The 10,788-nt window shown below is 52.1% G+C and overlaps 1 protein-coding gene across 1 annotated transcript; it reads right to left on the bottom strand.

Moving 5' to 3' along the window:
* Nucleotides 1-940: 940 nt before the first annotated feature.
* On the bottom strand, nucleotides 941-8,834 carry TEPP (testis, prostate and placenta expressed). The gene is made up of 8 exons (XM_032325419.1): nucleotides 8,730-8,834; nucleotides 7,763-7,987; nucleotides 4,000-4,061; nucleotides 3,566-3,740; nucleotides 3,130-3,191; nucleotides 2,844-2,908; nucleotides 2,178-2,210; nucleotides 941-1,105 (listed from the first exon to the last, which is right to left on the bottom strand). Exons 2-8 carry the CDS (start codon nucleotides 7,983-7,985, stop codon nucleotides 1,075-1,077), a joined length of 651 nt encoding a protein of 216 aa, XP_032181310.1. The 5' UTR covers nucleotides 7,986-7,987; nucleotides 8,730-8,834; the 3' UTR covers nucleotides 941-1,074.
* Nucleotides 8,835-10,788: the final 1,954 nt, after the last annotated feature.

Here is a 10,788-nt window from a genome sequence, read left to right as displayed (position 1 = left end):
AGTGGAAGAAGATGGGGAAAATGTAAGGGTTCCTAACCTTTGTGGGCACTGACTCTCCCAAGAGTCAGATGAAAGCAAGGAGCCTCTCCATGGGAAAATGTATATGTGGGGGGACATGCAGTTTTGCTTGTGATTTCAGAAGGTTCAAGGATCCCTGAGGCCCCAGATTCTAGCAGCAGGGGTCTTTTCAAATAGTCTCAGAGTTTGGTAGCTATTTATCCAGATTGGGATTTGTCCTTGCAAACTGCCCACAAGTGGGATATGAGTGGGGTATCTGGAAGGTCTGCGAGCTATGCATTGGTTCTGGCTCTCCCTAGCCACGCCAGAAACATGCTTCCTTAGCTTTTGAGTGGGGCTATTTCGTATCTGGCCCAGGACAGCCCATGACTCTCCCCAGGATGTCATGCCTTCCTTTCTGTAGTTTGGTGGACAGATCTGAGGGCTAGTCCTGAAGCTATATGGATAGAGTAGGTGACTCTCGCTCCACACCTGGAGGCTGCCTCTAGCCCCCCAGAGCCTGCTGGGCCCAGGGAAGCCCCCAGAGTGTACAGGTATGGTGAAAGCTTCTGAGAGCAGTATCTAAAATCCCCGTTCAAACCTCCTTTTGTAAAAAACAAAAACCAAAAACCAAAAAAAACCTCTTTTTGTCTCTTTGGGGCCCAAGTTCAAAGTCTGAGGTGGAGGGGGCTCAGTAGTGGGGCTGCAATCAGGGAACAGGGGCACAGGAAAAACCCAATTCCCAGGCAGCCTTGGGGTTTAGACCCCCCAACTCTTTACTTGTGGTCATAAGATATTTTTCTCCAGCCCCCTACCAGTCCCCCAGGAATTGGCAGGGCAGGTAAAAGTAAGACAGCGTCTCCTGAGGTTCTGAGCCCTCTCCCGGTCCCTGCAATGCATGTGCGCTCACACACACACACACACACACACACACACGCCTGGTTTATTACTATTGGGTTTATTTCCACTCAGGCTGAACATTAAGGTAGGTGGTGGTACCACAAAACACCCTGTGTCCAGCTGGAGAACCTGAGTGGCACAGCCCAGCAGCCTGGGGCTCGGCTTCCTTTTCACAGATTAATGCCAGGGGGTCAGGTAGTTGACACGACTGTGGAGAGAAACAGAGTGAGGCAGAGACCTCCAGGGTGACCTGGGGAAAACCAAGCGATCCTTCTGTAGGCCTGCCCCACAAACCCATCTTGCTATCCTCAAGGCTTTGAAAACACAACTTCTATCCTGTCTATGGCTCCGGAGCCTTCAATGGCTCCCTAGTTCCTTTTGTTTATATATTTTCAGAGACTCTGCTTGACTTTCAAGCCACCCCCTCTTTCAGTTCATTTCGTCTTTGTTTCTCGTTGATTCCCCAGTCCTGCACTGTTTTACTCATTTTTCAAGCATTTAGTGCACCTACCCTGGCAGGCATTATATGATAGGAAAATATCAGGAAGAATTCCCCTGTGTGTGCACAGGGCAGGTGAGAGAAGGCAAGCCTTTCCTTGATAATTATATTACAGTAAGTTCTGGACTATCAGATAGGGATGCAGCTGTGGTGACCAGCCTGAGGAGGTTTGAGCTGGAGGGGAGAGGCAGAGGGTCAGGGAAGAAGACTTCAAGGAGGATGGAACATCTAGGCTGGGCTTTCAAGGGTGAGGAGGAATTTTCCAGGCAGAGAGGGAAGGATTGCCTAGGCCCTGAAACAGCACCAGTAAAGGTGTGGCTTGGTTGTGCTGGTGATTTCAGGGGACACCCTGGAGTGTGGTACTGCTGCTGTGGAGGGAAGGGGGATATGGCCAAATGATGCTTGAATACCACGCACCTTGCACCTTCCCACTGAAATATGAGCCTCAGCCCTTCCTACCTATCTGCATCCCTCATCCCGGAAGGCAGACTCTCTGTTCTCTCCATCGGCCCCTGCTCTCCTCCCTGGTGAACTTTCCTCCTTTTGGCCTAGTCTGAGCCAAATCGGGTGGGACACACACTCTGCTCCCCACCCCACCCCCATCTTCCAGTAGGGTGCACTTTCGCCTGGGGTGGATCTCTCTGGAGGGAAGCAGCTCCGCCCCCTGGATGTCACTCAGGAGGTACCAATCCCTTGGTGTCAGGCGGGGTGGAGAGGGGTCTGAGAGTCGCCTGAGCCCAGAGTGGCCGGGTGTGGAGCAGGAGCAGGGTCATTCCCCTACCTGTAGATTGAACCAAAGCGTCGGAAAGCATTCCTGTGAAAAAGGGATGAGGAAGGTGAGCCCGAGGTGGGGAAGGTCGACTCTCTCGGGAACCTCACTCCCATCTCAGGAGGTGCCATCCCACCAGAAGGATGACATTCCATCCTGGTCCCACCTAAGGCCTCCCCTGGGAAAGGTGAGGCTGTCAGGGACTGGAGAACAGGACCCTCTGTTAGATTAAACATCTATTCATTCTGAAACGTCAATTTCCTTGTGATGTACTGGAGCCTGGCCGTTCTCCCGGGACTCACACTTTCTTTCCTCTTTCTTTCTTTCTTTCTCTCTTTCTTTCTTTCTTTCTTTCTTTCCTTCCTTCCTTCTTTCTTTCTTTTTTCTTTTATTAAAGAGTTTGTTTATTGACAGAGAGAGATCACAAGTAGACAGAGAGGCAGGCAGAGAGAGAGGGGGAAGCAGGCTCCCTGCTGAGCAGAAAGCTCGATAGAGGGCTCTATCCCAGAACACTGAGATCATGACCTGAGCGGAAGGTAGAGGCTTAATCCAAGGAGCCACCTAGGCGCCCCGGACTCACACTTTCAAGAGTCACTGAAGGTGCTCCGAGGAAAGCGACCAAGACCCCATCCTCCCTCTTCCAGGTATGGGGCCCCGGAGGCCTGTGGCGTCACTTACAAGGAGTCGAAAGGCAGGGGCTTCTGTCCATAGCGGTCCAGGCTGGGGTTCTGGTTGAGACAGTACTGGTCCGGGCCAGAGGAATGGGCGGTCCGTGAGCCGAGGGGAACACTGACCCCTTCCCCGGACCCCCACAGCGCTCTCTGCCAGAGATCTTGTCCCTGGGGACTGGGAAACCCTGCTCTGGACGTCCTTTCCCCCACCTCACCCCACCCCCACCCCGTGTTAGTCAATTCTCCCGGACCGCCTGGTCCCCAGGGACGGGTCAGCGCGCAGCCCTCCTTACCCGCCAATTCTGGGTCACCTCCGGCTTCAAGTACCGCACAGCATATCCACTGAAACTCTCAACTGTGGAGAGACCACCCTTCTCCAGCCCCCAGCCCTCCCCGAACAAGCCCCGCCCTTGCTCTTACCTGAGCCCCGCCCCTGGATCCAACACGCCCACATCTGTCGGGCGAGCCAGTCCTGCCTCTAGATCCGGCTCCCTGAGTCCCAGAGCCCGCCGCGAGCTCAGCCTCCTCCCTATTGGCTCCCTCTGGCCGGGATCTGGCCCCTGCCCCGTCCCCAAGAAGAGCCCCACCTCTTTTTCCCTTAGCCCATTCGGTCCAGCCCGCTCTAAGTGCCCCAGAAGCTTCTCAGCTTCCCCACCGTCTTTGCCTCAGTCCGTCCGATGTCCCCTGCCCGCACTTTGTGCTACGGTCCCTCCGCGCCCGTAGACTGACCCCTCTTGCTCGGGCAGGGCAGCTTGAACTCGCCGGCCGAGGATACGAAGCGGGACCAGTCCTCAATGGCGTGCGTGAAGCAGGGCCAGTCGACCTGCTTGATGCCTGGCACGATGGGTACCAGCTTTCCCTCACGGCACCTGTTGTGGAGCCTCTGGCCGGTCGCCGTGACGTCCTGCCAGCATGATGGGAGTCAGGACCGCAGTGGTATTTGCAGAAGCCTAGGGTTCCGACCCAGACCATCCCATAGCAGGGGTCTGACAACTTGACTCCTCCGACCCAGGTTCCTGCCGAGAGCCTGAAGCCCCTTATAGGACATTGGAAGGGGCCCAAGCAGGCAGTGAAGAACCCCAGGTACTTGGGGCTGGGCACAGGCAGGACCTTCACACCCTCTCCCCTGAGCCAACCCAGGGCCAGATGTAAAGGACACTCACCAAGCATTGCAGGGGTTTGTTGGGGACACCCAAAAGTGTGAAGTAGGCATTGTCAAAGTCATCTGAAGAAGAGAGAGAGAGGGAGAAGAGGTGTCTCCCCCACTCAGGAGACCTTTGGCCCACACCGCTTTAAAAGTTCCTGGAAATATGTGACAACTTAAAAAAGAACCCAAGATAAAATAGATTTTTTTACTTTTACAGCAGGATAAACTCTAAGTAGATCAAAGATTTCAATGTAAGAAAAATGAAACCATAAAAGTACTAGAGGGACTCATGTAAGTTCCTTTGTAACCTTGGGGTGATGAAGGCCATACCAGCTCATTCACAGTCTGGTAGCCGAAAAGGGAAGATTGATGACTTTGACTACATAAAAACAAACTTCTGCTTGGCCAAACCGAAAGGAGTCAAAGGGTAAATGGGAAAAAAATATTTCCACTTATTTTAGATGAGGTGCAATTTCCTTAAAGAGATCCTAGAAATCAAGACGAGAAAAGGAGAACAAGCAAGCCATATGCATAGGTAATTCACACACAAACACAAGGAATGCAGATGGTTCCTAAAACATATCAAAAGACACTCAGCCACGTTCACAATAAGATGAATGCATATTCAAACTACATTAAGATGCCAATAGTTGCCTATCAGATTGGAAACTGTCCAAAAGTGAGTGCGGTTATTGGAAGCAGGGCTGCTGCTGTAACGTTGCCAGAGGGGGTATAAACTGATTCCAGCCTATGGAAAGCAATTGGCATTATCTATCAGAAGTATAAATACACATACCTTCGAACTCTCCAGTCCTACTTCTGGGAATTTATCCAATATGACAGGTGTACAACCAGGAAATAGGTGGGCAAAAGATCTACCCATTTCAGCATTATTGGCAGCAGAGAATGACAGAGCAGCTCAAGGGTCTGTCATTAGAAAGGACCCATTAAATATACTCTGATACATCCTCACTAGGAAGCTACTTAAAAGAGAGGAAATTCTCCATACGAAACCTCCAAGGTTCACAAAGGTATATGCTGTATGCTACCTTTTGCTTTATCACCTAAAACAGGTGATTGGAGGCAGAGAAGAATATATTCAGGTCACCACCGTGACCAAGTCATCACACTTCACATCACAATAGCAGGATAATAACATTATGAATCTCCCGCTCAAGTATTAGAGCACACGTGGCATGCATCCCCCGTGCAAGATTCTGGCCAGCAACACGTTACCTGGCTAACAAAGCCTCTACATCTAGTTTCTAGTTTGCAGAAAACAATTAAGGTAAACCACGTTGTAAGGAAATGATCACTCAGATTCACAACATGGGACTGTCCACAATGTAACTATTTTGAACTCTAAAAAGCTGATAATAGGGGAAAATGGAAAGTGGGAGGACTATTTCAGACTAAAACAAGACACATAGCAACCAGCTGGGATGCACAATCCTAGACTGCAGTCTGGTTCCGGAAGGATCTTAAAACTATGAGACATCTTTACAGATCACTTGGGACATTTCTTTTTTTTTTTTTTAAGTTTTTTATTTATTTGACAGAGAGATAGAGAGAACACAAGTAAGCACAGCAGCAGGCAGAGGGAGAGAGAGAAGCAGGCTCACCGTTGAGCAGGGAGCCGGATGTGGGGCTCGATCCCACGATCATGGAATCATGACCTGAGCCAAAGGCGGAGGCTTAACTACTGAGCCACCCAGGCACCCCATGGGACATTTCAATATGGACGGAAGAGTAGGTGTTATGGAACTATTGTTCACTTTCCTAGATGTGATTGTGGTATTGTATCATACAGGAGGTTCTTGTTCCTGGGAACTGCTTGCTATAGTGTGTGTGAGCGTGTGAGTGTGTGTGTGTGTTAGAGAGAGAATAATCAGGTACGGTAATGGATTAGCTGAAGCGGTTAGAAGGCATGGGTGTCCATAGTATATCCTTTCAACTCTTCTTTATGTTTGAATATCTTCATAACAAAAAGTTGGGGAGTAAAGAATGTTATGTTTGTATTTGGATTAGTAAACAGTGGAAGGATACGTTGGAAACTGGCAGGTTACCTGTAAGTCAGCGGAGGGTGGGGAGATGTTAAGTTATACATTGGTATAGCATTTTGAATTTTGAACTGGTGACTCTACTGCTTTTATTACATAAGGCATATGCCTGCAGTAAAATACATATCTAAATCAAGAGCTTTCTCTAAAGATCTAGATTCCTGGCTTCCGAGAGAACCCAGGAAATTGGAAGAAGTGTGCTGAACCTTCCCACACTGTAGTTAGCTGGGGCCCCATGGCTGGAGGCTCCCCCTTAGAGGGCCAGGCGTGGGGGCTCCACTTCACCGGTCATCCCTCCCTCCTCACTGCTTCCCCACCCACCTCCAGCATTTCCCATGTAGGCCCTTTAGGGCTCTGTGTGAGACCTCTGGAGATCTCCATGCCATCCCTGACACCTTCACCCGACTTGTCACCCAAGCTGGAACCTGGGTCTCGTTCCATACTTCCCACTCTTGCCCCTCACCCACACCGATACCAAATCCTGTTCCTTGCTCTCCTAAATACCTTCCCAAACCGTCTCTAGTGGCCAAAACACAAGTTACTCCTTCCTGAAGACGGTGGTCCCTCCCAGTGTCATACCCCCCAGCTCCCATTCACCTCTGGTCCCTCTGAGCCATCCTCCATCCCCTCTACCGCCCCAGGACGCATAGACCTCTTTTCTGCTTCAAGTCTTCAGAGGGTCCCCTTTGCCTCCAAAGCTCCCTGATCTTAGTAGCAGTGTCCTTGTCCCCAGCCCCAGCTCCTGCTGCTGCCCCAGCCCTGTCCTTCAGCCCAGCCAAACCCCTTGAGTTCCCCCAACACCTGGGGCAGTTGTTCCCCTCCAGCCCCCTGTGCATGCTGACCCCTCTGTTTCCCTCCCTCTGGGGCAGCATCAGGCACAAGGTAAGAACTTAATACCTGTGCTGAAATGAAGGTGTATGCATTCATTCACTCATTCATTCATTCATTCACAGATACCCCCCGCTTCCACATCCGAGCTTTTCAATGGATGAAGGGCTCTTCCTTGGGTGCATTCAGCCTTTTCAGCCCAAAGGTTCTCCTGTCCACACTCTCAAGTGTGAGGAGGGTCTTTCTCTTCCTTTTCCTCATGGAGAGCAGAGGGGGCAGAAGCTGTCACTTTACGATCACTCCTACTACCCCGACAGCTGACTTCTGCACACTTCTCTCTCCGTGAGTAACCACCGATACCGATACCTTAATCTTGAGCACATACTCTGGCCTCCCCACGACTCTAAGTGCTTCTCTTAGCTTGTCATTTATTTATATAAATTCAATTAATTAACATAGAGTGTATTATTAGTTCCTGAGGTAGAGCTTGGTGACTCGTTGGTTGTAGGTACCACCCAGTGTGCGTCCCATCCGTGCCCTCCTTCATGCCCGTCACCCAGTGACCCCATCCCTCTACCCTTTTCTCCTCCAGCCCCCCTCAGTTTGTCTCCTCTGACTAATGGTCTCTTACAGTTTGTTTCCCTCTCTGATTTTATCTCATTTTCTTTTTCCCTCCCTTTCCTGATTCTCCCAGCTGGCTTTAAGCTCACCATAATAAGAGGGAGGCCCTGTTATCCCATTTTCCTGATCAGGAAGCAGAGGCTGAGTCCTGGGCAGTAGGCCGGGCCCCTCCAGCTCTCCTGGAATCCCCCCCCCCCACCGCCCCCCACCCCTTGCCCAGCCCCAGGCCCAGGGAGCGCCAGATGGCCAGCGGCAGCCAGGTGGCCCGACCTCTGCGGCAGTAGGTGGAGCACCGACAGTGCTCATCGGAAAGGCAGGCTTTGACCGAGTCCATGTCCATGCGGCGCAGGCTGGGCAGGGCGGGGTGGTAGAGCTGCTGCTTCACGCCGGCCAGCGCATTGCGCTGCCGCTCCACCGGCAGCAGGATGGCGGGGGCCGCGTACACGTGCGTGGAGCCGTCGTCCCAGGGCACCAGGTCGATGATGCGGGCCATGGCTGGGGAGCAGAGACACCCCGTCCCAGCACTCTTCTATGGACTGACACGACCTTGGCCGCTGCCAATTTCTCCACTCGCCCAACACTCCTCCCCAGAGCTGGGGGCTCCCCCTGAGGAGTCAGGGACATTCAGACTCACCTCCCCGCCCTCCAGCACACACACGTGATGAGCTAAGGGCTCTGACAGGTCAGGACAGGGTGTGCAGGGCCGGGAACGGCCTAAAAGCAGACGCATGGGAGTCTATTCTTAAATCGTGATCGGGAAGCAGCCCCGGCAAGTGGGTTCAGAATTTAGCTCCGTTTGCCTCTGGGTAGCTAATTATGGACTTCTGGCCTTAGCAAAGTATCTGGCATTTACTCAAAATTCTACAGGGAGACATAGGGTAGTTTTAAATAAGGGGCGAAGCATGAGAGATATGAAGTAGGAAAGCATTCCTGGTTGCTCCGCGCCTCCCTTTAAAGAGTGGCTATTCCCACGGCTTGTCCGTCATTGAAACTTGAGTGAGATTTGTGGAGTCGGCTTGCTTTCTGCCTGACCCAGTTGGTGTGGGACGTGGAGGTGAGTGGTAGGTGAGCAGGAGAAGCCGGGACCTTGGATGGTGGAGGAGCAGGGAGAGGCCAAGGGGACTGGCCCTAGGGAAGCTGTCTCAGGGGGTGGACCTTCCCAGGGAGGCCAGGGAAGTGGGGCAGGGAGAAGAAGGGGGAAAGGACTCCTTGCACCTGGACCCCCAACTGCAGCTACCTGGTCTGCAGGCGCACAGGCCTGTGAGGCTTTCCTGCTCTCCTGACCACTCAGTGAGGAGAAGAGGCAGGGAGATGGGCTGGCCCCGGTGCCTTATGCAGCAAGAGAATAAAGGAACATTCTGCAGAAAGACAACGCCCATTGCCGCCTGATTGTGAGGGCGCCCACTGCTCGGCAACGCTGGAGAGGAGCCAGCTACCTGGGGTGTTGCTCACTGGCTCCCGCTTTCAGATTTCCTGAAGGTTGCCCGTCTCCCAGGCCTTAGAACAAATCAGGCATGTTGAGAAATGTCAGATGGAAAAAGGAACCCCCCCAGAGGTGGCCCTGCCAGGGCGAGCCAGGGCCTGCTGTGTGATCCTCGGCTAATCGCTGTCTCTCTCTGGGCCCCAAAGTTCTACATTGGGTGAGACCCTAGGGCCTGCCATGTTAGGCGAACAAAAGAAGAGGGCACTGCCCTGCCTCCCTTCCCCCAGCCCTCGGGTCTCCAGGGGGTGGCGATTAGCAGTGCCCAGTAGCCAGGGTCAGCATAAAGGGATCAGGGAGAGTGGTGGCCTCAGCAGGGGTAGGGATTAGCAGGTGATATTCTAGCCCTGCCCCCCTGCGGGCCTGCAGCCTCCCTCCCTTCTTTCCAGGAAAGAGAGGTCACAAGTGGCTAAGCCCAGCACCCAAAAGCCCCGGTGCCTGCCCACCACCCTGGTACCAGCCATCGGCAGCGGGCCCCTAGGTGGGGAGACCTGGGGAGAGTCTAATGCCTTTGCCTGTATTCGAGTATGTTCCACAGACCCCTGCCCAGGTGTGGAGATTGCTGGGTCCTGGCAGATGCCTCCTGGAAGGGTCATGTGGGGTCTGGCTCCCTCATGGCTCCACCTTCAGGACTCCCCCGCTTCCCAAGCCGCAAGCAGCATCCCCGAGCCCCACCCCTTAGAGAAAACTCTCCCACAATCGCCTCTACGCACCACCCCACCCCTGATTGGTTGTTAATTTTTTTTAAGTTATAAAATACAACGAAATGCAGCAAGTGCGTAAATATATAACGTAACTAATAATTTATGATGTGAGAGCCCACGATCTATTATTCAGGCCAAGACAACAGGTACTACTTTGCAAAAACTTTGCAGCTTCTTGAAACACGGCACATAAAATGACCACAGAATGTAGCAATTTTACACTTAGGAATCTTCCCAAGCATATGGAAAATACAGATGACCACAGAGAAACTGGCATGAAAGTATTCGCAGCAGCATGATTTCAGATAGCCGATGGGTGAGAACAGCCCAAGTGTCCGTTCCTACACTGTGGTATATCCCCACCAAGGAATATTCAGGAATTTAAAAGAAATGAAGTCCTAATACATGGTACCACATGGGTGATTCTCAAAAACATGCCAAATGAAAGAAATCAGACACAAAAACACTCCGTGTGTTGTATGAGCCATTTATAGAAAATGTCCAGAAGAGGCCCATTTGGGGGGACGGGAAGCAGATCGGTGGCTATTCAGATCTGTGGCTGAGGATGGGGGTGACTCCCATCCAGCATGAAGGGTCTCATCAGGGCGATGGCAAGGTTCTAAGTCTGGGTGGTGCAAATTGCCTCGCTCAGTCAATTTCTTACAAATGGGCGAATTTAATGGCATAGAAATTATACCTCGGTAAGTTGTTTAAAAAAACGGATTCCAGAGGCATCTGGGGGGCTCCGTCAGTTAAGCCTCTGCCTTTGGCTCAGGTCATGATCCTGGGGTCCTGGGATTGAACCCCACATCGGGCTCCCTGCTCGGCTGGGAGCCTGCTTCTCCCTCTCCCGCTCCCCCTGCTTGTGTTCCCTCTCTCGCTGTCTCTTTCTGTCAAATAAATAAATACAATCTTAAAAAAGAATAAAATATTGATGTCAGCTAAAGCAAGCAAGAAACAGGGAGGGCCCTGCCAGCCCCTAGAAGCTTCCTCAGCCCAACCTTCAGCAGAGGTAACCGCTCTCTGGCTATAAGACATCACTGCTTTTCCTGGTCGCTTTACATCTGTGTTCGCAGCCGTAGACAAGACAGGCTAATTTTGCCCCTTCTGAG

This window comes from Mustela erminea, chromosome 19 (genome assembly GCF_009829155.1).
Source record: "Mustela erminea isolate mMusErm1 chromosome 19, mMusErm1.Pri, whole genome shotgun sequence".
Classification (NCBI taxonomy): domain Eukaryota; kingdom Metazoa; phylum Chordata; class Mammalia; order Carnivora; family Mustelidae; genus Mustela; species Mustela erminea.
The sequence above is the reverse complement of the archived record's forward strand: the minus strand, read 5'-3'. Positions and strand labels throughout refer to the sequence as shown.

Excerpts from the sequence above, each read along its gene's own strand:
- TEPP (XM_032325419.1), bottom strand. The coding sequence starts at position 7,985 with ATGGCCCGCATCATCGACCTGGTGCCCTGGGACGACGGCTCCACGCAC. Across the intron at positions 3,741-3,999 it reads ACAAACCCCTGCAATGCTTG|GACGTCACGGCGACCGGCCA; the intron begins GTGAGTGTCCTT and ends TCATGCTGGCAG. Across the intron at positions 2,211-2,843 it reads CCCCTGCCTTTCGACTCCTT|GAATGCTTTCCGACGCTTTG; the intron begins GTAAGTGACGCC and ends CCTTTTTCACAG.